This window comes from Melopsittacus undulatus, chromosome 1 (assembly GCF_012275295.1).
Source record: "Melopsittacus undulatus isolate bMelUnd1 chromosome 1, bMelUnd1.mat.Z, whole genome shotgun sequence".
Taxonomy (NCBI): Eukaryota; Metazoa; Chordata; class Aves; order Psittaciformes; family Psittaculidae; genus Melopsittacus; species Melopsittacus undulatus.
The window spans coordinates 99,983,349-99,998,457 of NC_047527.1; the positions used below are offsets into that span (position 1 = coordinate 99,983,349).

Genomic DNA, 15,109 nt, shown 5'->3' on the forward strand with positions numbered 1-15,109 from the left:
GTCACCATGTAGTGTAAGGATAGGTGCCAACAGGAGATATTTGAGCCTCAGAGAGGCTGTGGTGTCATCAGCTCCGGAGCTGGGTCTAGACCATGCCCACAGAACAGAGCCCACAGCCCACTCCTGCTGATGTTTGCATTCAGATCGTGGCTGAGTGGGGATTATCTCTGTTAAACATGAACTGGGAAAGTCAAAATAGAAGACTCATGGAGAATTATTGTGAATTTATGGGTCTGTAGAGGTCTTTTGTTTGGTCGTTTTTTTTATAATTGTCAACTGAATTTCTTTTAAGGATGAGAAAAGTTTAAACAATAAATGTGTTTTACTGGCTGATGGAATATTAATGTCTTGTAGTAGCAACAGATAATATTCACTCAAAAGAGGTGCTGTGAGGGGTCACCACACTTCATGCCATGTCATGGGTTAGTTTTTGTTTGGGTGGGTTTTTTTTCCTTTTACCAAAAGCTTTTTCTTCTTCCTATTGTTTCCCTCTCTGCCCTTTTTTGTCCTAGCTGAAGAACTGCACAGTATTGTTTATTCCTTTATGTTTTATTACTGATCATCATTCTCTTGAATCATACCCAAAGTATTTTCAGCACATCTCTCTTGTATGGCACAGGGATGTATAAATAATAAGTGTTATCTTATTCTGGAGTGTTTCTGCCTAATGGTTATTGGTGACCACCTCACCCAGCACAGGAATATCTCTAGTCCTCTTTTGTGTGTGTGTACAACTTTAGAGCTTATTTCTGGTCTAAACAGTGAGTGTGGTGGACCTTGATAGAAAAAAGGACAGTTTGTCCTTTTTCTGCAATGTTTGCTTGACTTGTTTGTCCCAGCTGAAAACATCCATTTTAAGAATAAAAGCCATGCAATCAGCATAGCCACAGACAAGTTTTATTTTCTGCAATGGTGATTGTTTAACCAGCAGGTACCAATTAATTGGCAGGTACCTGCATGAGAAACAGGGAAAGAACCTGTTTTGGAAGTCCTCAGAGTATTTAACAGCTATCGGTGTGAGATCTCCAACCTGCTTGTGTTTGTTTTCCAGTGAGGCAGATCAAGCTGGTGAAAGGTCTTCAACACCTGGAAGTCCCTGAGAAGGGGACTGTCACCTTCGAAGTGGAGGTGTCACATGAGGATGTGGAAGGGACCTGGCAGAAGGATGGCATTCGGCTGAACCCTGCATCGAATATCAATATTGGTGTTCTGGGGAAGAAACATTCACTGACTCTTTCTTCAGTGACTCTTGAAGATGCAGGACTCATCTCCTTCAAAGCAGAAGGCATTATTTCATCAGGGAGGCTCACTGTTACAGGTACACAGACCTGAAAATCTCAGGCACTGGTTGATGTGGGACATGGCTGTCTTCCCCTGTCTCAGAGAGAGAGCTTCTAAGAGGGCAACAAGCTTTCCTTGTAACTGCAAGGGATGTTAAGCAGTAGACTATCATCAGTAAGGTAGCCTTCTAATGTCAACAGGATTATTGTAACATCGTTGTCTCCAGAACCATTCATGATAATGTGCTCAAAACAATGTGATTTTGTTCTCACAAACATTATTAAGCGTGGAATCTAGGCTCTGACTATATCCATCATTGCTTGTGCCAGATGGTCCAGGAGACCTAATTCCCCACTAACTGGACTTCCTCTTGTTTTGCAGAATTGCCTGTGAGAATCAGCAAGCCTTTGGTAGACATCAGTGTAACTCAGAAGGACAAAGTCATATTTGAGTGTGAGCTGTCCAAGCCCAATGGGGTTGTTAAGTGGTTCAAGGTACAGCACTTAATGTAGAGTGGTATTTTAATTTCTGGCTCCTCTGGAAGAGAATGGGAGCCTTTGATTTCACTTCCAGGGGGTGTGAGTCTCCACCTTTGCTATACAGCTTTTAGCACTACTCTTTGGTCCTTACATTCATTTACTTGCCCAGTTCATCACTGTTATTTATTTACTGTATGCATTTGTTGGCTTAAAAGTTAATGTTTTCTATTCTTGGAGTATTGAGCTTCATGCCTAGCAGGTCTCACTCAAGATTTATAGCCTCACTGGGAACTGTTGTTTAAGGTGAAGTCTCAATTGCCTTTACACCTGATAGTCATTTTGGGGATCACCTTAGGTATTTCATGTACCTTCCTTTGGACTCAGCTGATACTTCCCTTAAATGGGGATAACAGCATTTCTTCAAGGTAATGTCTGAAGGGGCTTATTGCTAACCTTTTATAGTGCCTTAAACCTTCAAACAGGTGTCTAAGATCAACCAAAAGTTGTGCACATTCTTCAGCCATTTCTACTTCCTGAAAACTTTGCACCATACTTAAGTTTCAGCATATGTTCCAGTAAACACAATTCTGTTAAATCCAATGAAACAGGCAAATTAAGTACAGATCTGAATGTTTGTTTTGTTCACTGCAGACACAGAAGAGCTGACAATAATATGGTTTGACTTTTTCCCTTCTAGGATGGGAAGGAGCTCCAGCAAAGTAAAAAAGTGGGGATTATTTCCCAGGGAACTAAGAGAAGCCTTATTATTCACAAGTGTGAATATGAAGACCAGGGAACCTATATATGTGAAGTAGCTGAAGAGAAGACATCAGCTACTCTAAAGGTTCATGGTATGTTTCACTGAAGTAGAATATTACATCTACTGGCGTGTTTTTGACTACACAGCAAGAAATGCTTTGTGGACAGTTCATGTATCTCACAATTACTCATTTTGGTCAACTTTGTCTTCTTAATGAGAAAGTGCTGGCAGAGCTGTCCAGTGCTTGCTCTGTCCTTAGAGGAGCATTTTGGAAGAGGTGCTAACTTAGTTTTCCCATTTTTCATAAGTGATTTCTGTTCTCTGGAATTTGAGTGGCATTTCTACATTGTCAAGTTAGCAAACACCGAATAACCTGACACAGAGCAGGTTTATAATGGCTAGTGCTGACATGGTTTGGTTTAGGTTGTGCTATGGTCACAGAGGGACTTTGCCTGAATAAGGACTGGACAAGCCTTGGGTATGATTTCAGGAATTGCTCTAATTTTAATGTTGTAAATCCTAGGGAAAGGATTGTGATTTCTAGCTCTGCATCTCCTATTCATGCTCAAGACAGTTTTTTCCTTTGTGTGTTGCATTGTGCAACTGGTCAAGCATCAGACATACTTTGTCACCAGGCTCTGAAGCACCAAATAGAAACTAGTGCTAAAGGCCAGATACTGAACAGGTCTGCTGTGCCCTGCAGTTGTTTTTCTTGAGCAGGACATCTGAAGACAGAGCAGCTTTTATTGCTTACTAGATGCTGTCCTCATGTGGCCACTTAGGTTCAGCAACATCTTCATAAGCATCTGTCCTGTTCCACTGCTCTGTTGGACTCCCCCTTTTCTCCCTGATGTTGTGATTGGGATGGGTTGCTATTTGAAAGCTGGCTGGTTTTCATTAGAGCTGTGCTCCTGAGGCTAAACTGAGGTGTATCAAGGGGTTGTTTTTCAAATGGAAAGGATTTCAACAGCATGGAAATATGGGTCTGTTCTTGCATAAATTAGTGCAAAGCTGCAGATTTAAAGAGGATTATACTAAGTTCAGGGGACTCTGGGGAAAAGGTATCTCCTTGTTAAACATGGGGCAGAAATTGTAGTTTCTGTTTAGTTTTCCTTGGTAGATTTTCTTATTTAATATGTTTAACTTATTTTAAAGCCTGTATGAAGTTCTGGCATCCATAAAACACTTTTGCAATGGCCTTCACTATAGCTTGTAATTTTACCTATAGGTTCAAGCAAAAAACATGTATTTACTGAGCCGAAGAAAGAAACTACTCAGGGAGGGAGATTAATCTAGAATGAAACACAATCCGTTTTTTTCCCATGCAAGTATGCAGAAGGTAAACATACCACACTCAGTTATGGAGAAACCCCAAACAAATATTTGTCTCTGTGGTTTCACAGCCCGAGATATCAAGATCGTTAAACCATTGGAAGATGTGGAAGTGAATGAATTTGAGAGTGCATCTTTCATCTGTGAGATTTCACATGATGAGGTTCAAACCCAATGGTACAAAAATGACAACAAGCTGAAGGCTGCTGACAATATTAAAATGCGTCAAGATGGTAAGATCAAAAAGGGGGATCTCATTCTTGAATGAGGATGGGTTGGAGTAGGTGCTGGTATGGGAGACTAGGTGGAGAGGTCTGACCTCCAAAACTGAGTTAAAAAGGTTCAGTAGAGAGTTCTGCTTTTGTTCTGTGGCTGCAGTTGGGCTGGGATAGTGACATGGTGGTAACTTTAATAAGGCAAGTTTGGTGTCATCCTAATATCCCATGCTGCCAGCAGTGAGGTAGGAATTTCTATCATCCGTCAGTGGATGGGATCCTTCTGTTTCAAGTACTGTCCTGATGGTTGTGAGGGTCACATTCTACCAGTCCTTGGAGGGGCTGACATTGGGTTACCCTTTGATGCAGGGATGTACACATAGGGGAATGGTAGGGCTTGTTGCCATGAGAGCGGGTAGTGATGGTGAAACCAGATGAGTGGTGCTCAACCTGGCAAAGTATCTTGGAGTCCGAAACTGTTTGCTTGGGTAAAACTATGTCTGGTTGTGCATCTCTTCTCAGGAAAGACCTATTCACTGACTTACACATGCGTCCAAGTCAAAGATGCAGCAGAAATCAAATTTGTAGCAGAAAAAGCAGAATCTCGTGCTCATCTTACAGTAAAAGGTAATTGCATCTTTTGTGCTAGTACTGCTTATGCTCTTATATGTCACAAACCAAACAACTTCCCTCACTTTTAAAGTGAAGAAGGTTAACGAACACCTAGAGTTTTCAGGGAAACCAAAAACTCCTGCCTATCTTACTGCATGTTAAATATCAGCCTGGGAATTTACTTTTGTTAAATAACACAGTTTATTTTATCAGGAAGTTGTTTTTGTACCCAAGATGTTAAAAGTCATGTTTGAACTTCAAGGGACAAAAAGCTGTAGCTTGACTTTCTCCTGCATATCCTCTTTCTGGTGTATATTTAAAAAGAGCACAGCAGTTTTTGTTATTATTTTTGGTTTTGGTGTTAAACAGTGTGGTAGAGACAGAGAGAAGATGTTTGAATTAAAACAATGAGAAGCTCAGAAAATCCAAAATCAGTCCATGCCATAACACTGCTGTGTAGTGTTGAGTAAATTACCTATTATCTCTACAGTTCAGTCACTCAAGTGGTAAAATATGGCTAAAAATTGTCCTTGTGTACTTGCTGTGTGTTAGTTGAGTGCTTAGCACAGTGAGGATTCCTGTCATCATCCAGATAACTGAGTATAAAAGAAATACAGCTAATGGAGGTTTCGATTGTCACCTTTCATGGAAATTGTACCTTTTATTCCATCTTTTTTGACTCCTTTCAGAACTTCCTGTAAAAATTGTGAAGCCTTTGCGAGATAAGATTGTTCTTGAAAAACATCGGGGATTCCTGGAGTGCCAGGTGTCTCGCGCGAATGCCAAAGTTCGATGGTATAAAAAGGATGTTGAAATTCACCCTAGTGACAAATATGAAATCGTGAGCGATGATGTCTATCGGAAACTCATCATCAACAATGCAGAATATGAAGATGAGGACGTATACACTTGTGATGCCTTTGATGACAAAAGCAGTGCTAATTTCTTTGTTGAAGGTAGTAAACATTTTTTCCCCTATAGGATGCACGGGAAGGAGGATTAGCCAATTCAAAAAGCCCTTGTCATTTACTTTGAAAAAACAATAACACTTTAAAAGTATTTTGATTTAATGTTGATTTATTCTGAAGTCCATTGGTAATGAATCCTTTCAGAATTGTAAATCAGGAACATCCAGGAAAATTAATATCTATATAGTTTCATAAGGAAAGTGGTGAGATTCCTGTTCCTGAGAAGTTTAAGAAATGTACTGAAGGAAGCTTTTTGTAGAAAAGTTTCAGTAACTCACCAAAATCTTTTCTACTATCAACACCTGCATTCCAATGAACCTTGTTTTCTATTTTATAGTGCCAAGTGTTTGATATAGGGTAGAAGGTGGCATTAGAAATAGGACTGTAAATCAGGAGATGTAGATTTTCTTGAGGCAGTGTCACAGTCTCAATATCTGACCTATGACCAGCAATATATATTTGATTTTATATTAAAAAGGCTGTTTTAAGGCCTTTCAAGCTAATAAGTGCAGTATTCAAATGCAGAAAAGATGACATGAGTGTGTGGGTTGATAATGGCAGAGTTTCTCTGTGACTCATAAATCCCTGCTTTCTCATTTTATCCAGAGCAAGCCATTAATATTGTAAAGGAGCTGTGTGATGAAGATGTGACTGAGCCCGAAGAAGCCAATTTTGAATGCGAGATATCCATTCCATCTGTGAAGCCCCCCAAATGGTATCTACATGGAAAAGTCTTACAGGCAGGCAGAAACATTATCATGTATCAAGGAGGTACCATCCACAAGCTGACAATACTGAAAACAAGTACCGATATGACAGGCGTCGTTCAGTTCTCCATTGGCAAATCAAAATCCACAGCAAACCTGCTTGTCAGAGGTAATGTCATATGCCCTGGCTTGTTTTAGATCATGAAAGATGCTCCTTCCTATAGTCCCTGCAAAATAATCTTTCGTACCTAATGTCTAATGTGGAGGGTCTACTGTGTGGTGTCTGCTTATTTCCTAATTACAAATTGTTGGGGGCAATGTTGGATGCACTCAATGAGCAACGATGTCCTAGGAAGGGATCTCATTAAATGACTTTGGTGTGTCTGGTATTCAAATCTATTGAGCTAGAATTAATTTTTGTTTTGTTTTTTTCTTCTTGACTTTACCAAAGAAGGCAAAGTAGATGAAATTTGCCAGGGGAGTTTATTTCTGTACTAGGCAAGTTTGATAGCTCATTTACTTAATCCATTTTGTCATTGACTTGATGTGAGACAAAGCTTCAGGGCTTTTCATCTTCCACTGTCACCATAGTAAAAATCTCCAATCACGTCCTGAAGTCCTTGTTTTGTTTTTAATTTGCCCTTACCTGAATAAAAGTTTCAATAAGAGAATAATTCAGTAAGTGCTGAACAGAACTAGACCATGCATTTGGTAGTTAATATTCCGCATTGTCTTATAGAAACCAGCATTTCCTATGGATCATCATACCATTTTAACTTCAAAGCACATCAGCACCATAAGAGAAACTTGTAGTACAGTTCACAAAGCGGTTGTGAATGAGATACAGGAAATTCATTGGCATGGCTAGAAATAGATTAGGAACTTTTCTTCAGATTGATTCTTTCTTCTTTCCCAACCCTGCTTTGCAGATTACCACATCCAGATCACCAGGAAGATGGAGGACAAGACAGCTCTGGAGCGCCATTCAGTCATCCTGTCTTGTGACTTCAGGCCTTCTCCAAAGGTTGTGAAATGGTTCAAGGGCCATGAGCTCATCGAGCCCTCCGAGAAATACAAAATCAAGCGGGAGGAGTATTCAGCAGAGCTCAAGATTTTGAAGGTGAAGCCTGAAGATGCTGGTGTGTACAAGTGCAGGGCTGGAAGCACAGAAACTGAAGCCACACTCACTGTTGAAGGTAGGAGTAGCTTGCAGCAGTGGGAGCTTGCCTGTTGCATGTCTGTATAGATCGGTATTTCACTCTGGGTTTCTCTTCGGTTAATTTTATATATATGCAGTATCACAAGAGAACTGATTGTATTATGCACTGTGCTGATATTCCAGTGCCTGTCATGAAGTAGGAAATGCAGGCAAAAGTGCACCATCTGGGTAAGACAGAAATTCATGCATCTTTGTCAAGGCACGTTATTTTTCATTTTATCCAAATAGCTAGAACTCTGGTACTTCCAGTTAAAAATGTCCCTTACGTTAAACTGTTACAGGCTTCTGATTCTGGTGCTCTTGGTTGTGGTTTTCATTTCCTGACAGCTGTGCCAGCTTTTATAGCTGCTATATGCTTGTCATTCATAGCAATATTCTACCTCATCTGGGTATGGAACTATTTTTAGCCAATTCTTCACCCCTGGTAAAACTGTAAGAAAAGATGTTCACTGTGTCACTTTCAGTAAGACTTGGAGGTGAGCCACAGAATCATTTCTGGAAGTCCAGAGAGTAGCTTTTGGTGACAATTTGTTGTTGCAGAGGTTCATCCAAATGACAAAATTATTTAATACTCTTAAATCCTCCTCTGAGTTAGCAAGTCCTTGAGGAACAACATTTCAGGAGCAGAATAGCTGTAAAGAGAAACCTCTGGTCAAAGACTGAGAAATAAAAGAATTTAATTCATATTGCTCCCTAAACCTCAATAAGATGCTTAATCTCTGAGTCTTTGTGTCCAAAACCATTGTCTTGATTGCACCCTCTGTGTCACAGTTTCACTGGAAGTGAGTTGGGGATGATTTAGTTATAATGTGTGTGTGTGTGCAGTGGCTAGCACACAGGGATTAGTGAATAATCTAATAAACTCTAAACACTATGAAATCTGTTTCTGGTAACAATACTGATCTATGGTAACAGTAATGATGGTGCACCTTGGTTTTCTACAGCTCGCAATGTACAAGTACGCAAACACCTGCAGGATGTGGAAGTTGAAGAAGAGAGCTCCGCTGTCTTCTCCTGCGAGCTTTCCCATGATGACGAGGATGTGGAATGGTTCCTCAATGACACCCTCCTCTATACCAACAATTTCAATGACATCAGGAATATTGGCAATTGCTACACGCTGACAATGAAGCAGGTCAAGCCTGAGGATGCTGGCATAGTGACAATGAAGTCAGACAAAGTAAAAGAGAGTGTGCGTCTGAAGGTGATAGGTGGGTTGTGATTACACTCCTCTGAGTGTAATTAAGAGATGTAAAGGAGATATTATTTACCATATCAATGCAGCAAACCTGCTCATAAGCTTCAGCTCTCTGGGGCCAAGCAGTAGGTGCATAGGGGCTTTCTTCTAGTGTAAGTTTCTACCATAGCTGATGATTTTTCTAAGGAAGATTGTTTTGGTATTCTGCCAACAATTTCCATGAATGTTTATAATCCTTTTACTTATCAGGATAGTCTCAGGAGCAATTGCCTTTGCTTGTTTGTCTGTTCAATAGCGTATAGTCTATAAACTGTTCTAACGATTTTTGACTGCAGGAACCTGAGCGTCAGTTTACGCCTAAGGGCAGGGCACACCTTTAGGTAGTCAATTCTGGAGCTGGAGTCCAGTAGCAAAGACAAAGCAATTTGCTGCTGTCCTTCATATATCTTGAAGTTCTGTCACATAACTGAGTATCTGTAGTTTCACATGTTCTTCTGCACTCTCAGCGAGTTTGCAGGTAACACCAAACTGAGTGTTGCAGTTGACACACCTGAAGGTGCTTGAAGAATCATCTGCCTTATTCCTTTTGCATTTTTGCTCCTGATCATGCCTAATTTGTTCTTCCCAGAGTATCTGAATAATATAACTCTTTTACTCTATCCACTCAGAGAGTCTGAAGGGTTTCCTCTTCTTTTTTTTTCATATCTGATCAAAAAATCCCCTCTTTATAAATATCTTCCATATCAAATGTATTATAGACAATGGGAATCAATAAGTCAAAGAGGCAAGAGGAAAAATGTTCATGAGAGCAAGGAGTGCAGCATATCTTTTTATTGCTGTTCCTACTGCATAAATCCTTCATTGTGAAAAAGACTGTGCCAGCTCTCTGGCTTTAAAAGACCTACATCCCAATTACTTTCCTTCACACGTATTTCCTTTAACCACCTGACCCCTCTGAACATGCAGACTGCTGCAAGGAGAAGGGATGTTCCCAGAGAACATTTGCTCCTTCATGATGCAGACAAGGACTTCCTTAAATGTACTCTATCTTGTTGAGTAGCTATTTCATAAAAGCTACCTTTCTGGTCTTTGCAAGGCCATACATGCCACTTCCAATTGCTATTCCCTGTGATGGGATCTCATGGCCTTCACAGATGCCCAGCACAGTGAAAGAAAAGAGTTATTGCAGTCTCACAGGTGCACAGTCAAAAGAGGGACCATGACTACAGCACTGAATATCACAACCCATGATGTGCAATATGGGCTGCCTCTCTCCTTTCTTGCGTCCTCCCATTAATAAATTCTGATTTCCCTAAAACTCGTGCCAGTCATGAGGTGTGAGTCTGTTTTAGGTTCTGCATTGGTACCAGCAGAATTGCCAAAGGTTTACTTAAGCCCTTTTAAAATATTTAATATCAACTGAAAATATCTTGATTTAAATATCCTGTTTATTCTGTTTTCCCATTAACCTTCAGAGAAGCCTGCTGTCTTCATGAAGTCATTGGACGATGTTTTTGGTGAGGAGCGAGGTATTATTAAACTGGAATGTGAAGTCTCTAAAGAGAAGGTTGAACCTGTTTGGAAAAAGGATGGTGTGAAGCTCACATCTGATAATAAGTATGAGCAGATACAGTCTGGGAAGACCCTGAGCCTCCTTATCCATGACCTTGAAAAGACAGATGCAGGTTTATACACCTGTGATATTGGCACTGATGTTGCAAAGTCAAAGGTCAGCGTTCAGGGTAAGTATTGTAGATGACGGCAAGTCAAGGGATGTGACAGATATGAGTGGGCTTGGGCACTTGGTCTCGCACCTATTTCTCCATTAGCTTCATGTAGCACAGTGGTATCTGAATAATCTCTGTTACTCTTTGATGGAAGTACATATGGTGTTTCAGTGACAATCGCTTCTCAAGAATGTACTGAGTTTTTCCTTCCTGAACATTCCTAAGGTGCAGAAATCCTCCCAGAAGAGTGAAAAATTTCTAAACCAAACAAACCAAGCAACCAACCAACCAATAAACCAACAAAAAAAGAAATCCCAAACCCAAACAAACCCCGAGCGGCTTGTGTTTCACATTTTAAGCTATTAGCTTAAAACAGTGGCTTAAACCCATTGTTGTGGGAACACAAAAGTAGAACAACACTGTCTATTGAAGAACTCAGCAGTTCAGCCTGTCCTCTAATCCTTGTGGCTGCTTGAAGGACAGATAATTGTTCATGGCTTTCAAATTTATACTGATAATGAGACAAATTTTGAATTTGTCAGATTTGAACACAAAAGCGTTATGGTGGTAACAAGCTAACGAACATCCAATTTGTTGTATCAGCATGGAGAAAAACCTCACACAACATCCCTAAGGTTTCCTCTCTGACAGCTTTTCTCCCTTCTAGTTCATTGAATCTTGAGTTTCTCCACTGAGTGAGCTCTTCTTCATGCAGGCCTTCCAGAGCAAAGCCAAGAGATTCACGTGTCCCTTTTCCTATAGCTTTGTGGTGACTGAGTGGATAATATCTGAGAAATCCTTCCCATGTCAAATACATCTGTAAAGAATGCAATGGTGCCCTGTCAATCCAGGAGATAAACCAGTGTGATGAGTTAAAATGTTGATACTATTACTCCTATCAATCATAGAAATCTTTTCTCCTTGTATTAACCTACATTTTGTTTTCCAGAACTGAACATTGGCATCACCAAACGGCTTAAGAACACTGAAATCCAGGAGGGAGAAGACTGCAGTTTTGAATGTGTTCTGTCCCATGAAAGCATTGATGACTTCAACTGGACGCTGAATGGGAAAAAAGTGGAAAGTGGAGGACGATTTAAAGCCTCTAACATGGGTCGAAAATACACACTAAATATCAAAAGTGTGACGCTTGATGATGCTGGGGAAGTAATTTTTACTGCCCGTGGTCTAACCTCCAAGGCTTCTCTGGTTGTGAAAGGTAATGATATCAGAAAGTTTCTGGGGTTTGATTTCTTTGGTGTCTTTTCATAAGGTGTCAGTAAACCTTAAAGGAAAACTCTTGTTATGATTAAAGTGAATAGCAGCCTTTCCTGTGAGCCTAGAATCACTGAGATTTATCTTTTTCCTTAAAAACAAGTGCAAGACTGAAACCTTTTATAGATATTCGAGAATGGCAGAATACACTCAGTAGTGTAATTGTACAGACAATTTCCACCCAGACTGCGTGCATCAGATACAGTCACCCAAGGCTCTCCAGGTAGTTTGTGGAGAGAAGAAATAGGTAGTTTTCAGACATAGTTCATCATCCACAGTTAAACCTATTTAGGACAAAATAAATTGTTCCTTCTAGCTGTATAGCAGCCCTGGGTTGAGTGCCTCTGCTCTCTATAGTGTAGATGTCTATATTCAGTGAGATAGATCCCACCAAAACTGCATGCCTATAATAACTTCAATGATGATGAAATGTCATCCCCTGAAATGAATGACATCAGGACAAGCCTTCAGTTCCTGTAATCAATCATAATATGCACTGAGACCTCATAACTGCAATTAATATCTACTAAAGAGCAAGACTGTTTTTCCCCTCCCTTTCCTATCACAAAATTGATCACTCATTGGGGATGTGAAAACTTGCTGGATATTTGAATTACAAAAAGCCCAGGCATACAGTGAGTATGATTTTTAGTCAAAAGTGCCTTTTTGTTTGTTTGTTTGTCTGTTTTCCCCCTTTCTTCCCTTCAGAAAAACCCACTGAGGTTACAAAGCAGCTGGAGGATAAAACAGAAGCAGCAGGGCAGGACATCAGCCTGAGTTGTGAATTGTCAAAACCTGATATGAACATCAGGTGGTACAAGGATGGCAAAGCAATCCGAAAAAGTCAGAAATATGACTTGCACCAAGAGGGAACACGGGCTATTCTGATCATCCATGACTCCACAGTCAAGGACAGTGGGGAGTACACTTGTGAGACAGAGACATCTAAAACGAAAGCCAGGATCACTGTTCAAGGTCAGTTGAAGCTTGCACAGGACTGGTACAAAAGGTGGAGAAAGTATCTAAAGCCTGTGGAAAATTATCCTGTTTAGGGAGATAGAAGAGAAGAGCAAGTTTTAGTTTTCTAAAACATCATAGATTAAAAACCTTAAAAAAAAAACTGAAAAAACACCTTGTAGTTCCTGAAGGATCTTATGTGTGCTCTCTCTCTCTCTCTTCTCCCAGAAAAACCCAATTATTTTGTCAAAGAGCTTTCAGATCTGAAGGTTGATGAAAGTGGAACTGCAGTCTTTACGTGTCAGAGTGAGAAAGCTGCATCCTCTGTGGTCTGGCGGAAAGGCATGGCTGAACTCAGGGCTGGCAGGAAATATGAGATCACACAGAAAGGACAAGTACTGCAGCTGACCATAAAGAACTTGGAGAAAAGTGACAGTGACACTTACACCTGTGACATTGGTGATGCTCAGTCCAGGGCCAAGCTAACGGTGCAAGGTATGCATGAGAGGAACGTGTTTATACATCCCTTTCCTGAGGCAGAAAACATCGTATGTGTAGACAGATCTATTTCTCAGCATACGGGTAACAAATCCACTTATTTCTGGCTCTGTCTCATTCATGATGTATGCATACTGCACAGAACATGAGGACAAAAACAGGAATGTTCAAAGCAATTTGTCAGTTTGAAGCAATTACACATGAAGTACGTTGGGTATGATTTAAAGCCCAAAATGCTGATGCAAAGAGAGGCTGGTGTTCCTGCGTGAAGATGTGACAGATATAAGTAAGAGTGCCTGCTATTAGATGAAAGAAAAATGATTCTGCCTCTAGACTTTTCTCCATGTCCCTTGATGCCTCTTTCTGTTTGTAGTTTTTAAGAGGGGATGGGTAAATGAGTGGTTCAGGGATCTTTAAGCGTTTGATATCCCTATGCACCTTAGACATGAAGGGTAGAACAAAATCTCCAGGTGAAAAGTACAACCCAACAGCTTTTAATTGAAGCTATGGGTGGCGAATGAGCTGTGGTGGCCACTGTTAACAGCAGGGCAGTGTTTAAGGGAACAGAGTGAGGTTTGATTGATACTGTTCCTCACAATTCCCTCACTGGAGCCCCAGCTGAGAGAAATGACCTGAAAAAGATGAAACAGTGAAAAGAATAGTAGGAGCAAGTCAAGAACAGTCACACAGAGATGCAGTGGTGGTGTCCACTTATTCATTGTTATAGTTGGTTATTAAAAGTGAGGGGGTAAAGCCAGGCTCTTCCACCTCTGACCATCTGATAGAGCAGCCTTGTGAAATAAAGAAGTGTGCTTAATGCCCATCATGGCCTCAGGATCTGATTTACCTGAATTCTCTGTAAGGTTTCTAATACCAGCTTTTCTGAGTGGGAAAAAATGCCTGTCTGAAGCAAAACTCAAGATATAAGTAAAAAAACCTCTGTACTGGTTTTGTAAGTAGTCGCAACATCAGATTTATCTTTGTATACAGTGATAGCTTGATTTTATTTATTTATTAATAATTAAGTGTACATCTATATCTATACAGGCAGGTTTTGGGGGCTGTTGTTTTGCTTCTTTTTACTAAAGCTGCAATCAGACACTCTCTCCACTTCCCACTGTATTGTTGGACTAAGCTCAAAGACGGTGGGGATGGGTGCTCCTATCCCAAAGGAAGCAAGTTATGTTTGCTGTAGAAAAACAGAGGGGTTGTCATGGGAGAGATGCTTGGTGATGTTTAGAGCCCAGTAATGCTGTTATTTCAGCATCCTTTCATCCTTTACAGGTAGTTTCACTAAGAGAAACTCTGTAACATTGGTTTTGCATTGTACTGGCTAGTTGTTCTGCTCTGTGTTCTGGTGCTTTGAAATTGTCTTCATCTTGTTTTGGTGTGTGTCCTGTATAAATTGTCTTCCTGTGAATGGTTTTTGTGTTGAATATCAGGAATTGTGTTTCAGTCTTCGGTATCATGAATGTATTTCTGTCTTGAAATACTTGCATGGGAAATCTTAGAGTTTTCCATGTCAATTTTCATGCTAGAGACTGAAGGATCGAGTAATTGATATATCTATGTTCCTTTCAGGACAGAAAGTGCTAATAACAGAAGACCTGGAAGATGTCACTGTGTTAGAAGGAGAATCTGCCATGTTCAAATGCAGAATCTCTCCTGTAGACTATAGCAAAGTGCAGTGGTTTTTGGATAAAACCCCACTCCATACCAATGAACTTAATGACATCCAGTCTCAGCCTGGTGGATATCACTTGCTAACATTGAAAAAACTCTCACTGAAGGACTCGGGGGTCATTACATTTGAAGCTGGTGATAAGAAAACTTCTGCCAGTTTGGTTGTTAAAGGTAATTCAATCATAAAAACTGCAGGAG

At 40.3% G+C, this 15,109-nt stretch overlaps 1 protein-coding gene across 1 annotated transcript in view; it reads left to right on the forward strand.

The window, feature by feature from the left end:
* OBSCN (obscurin, cytoskeletal calmodulin and titin-interacting RhoGEF) overlaps positions 1-15,109 on the forward strand; it is a 174,172-nt gene that overhangs the window by 43,164 nt on the left and 115,899 nt on the right. The window contains 14 exon segments of the mRNA XM_034060452.1: positions 1,052-1,318; positions 1,663-1,775; positions 2,458-2,611; positions 3,924-4,085; positions 4,590-4,694; positions 5,369-5,635; positions 6,254-6,523; positions 7,284-7,550; positions 8,518-8,784; positions 10,247-10,513; positions 11,448-11,717; positions 12,482-12,748; positions 12,959-13,225; positions 14,810-15,082. Coding sequence (XP_033916343.1) covers positions 1,052-1,318; positions 1,663-1,775; positions 2,458-2,611; positions 3,924-4,085; positions 4,590-4,694; positions 5,369-5,635; positions 6,254-6,523; positions 7,284-7,550; positions 8,518-8,784; positions 10,247-10,513; positions 11,448-11,717; positions 12,482-12,748; positions 12,959-13,225; positions 14,810-15,082 — 3,216 coding nt within the window.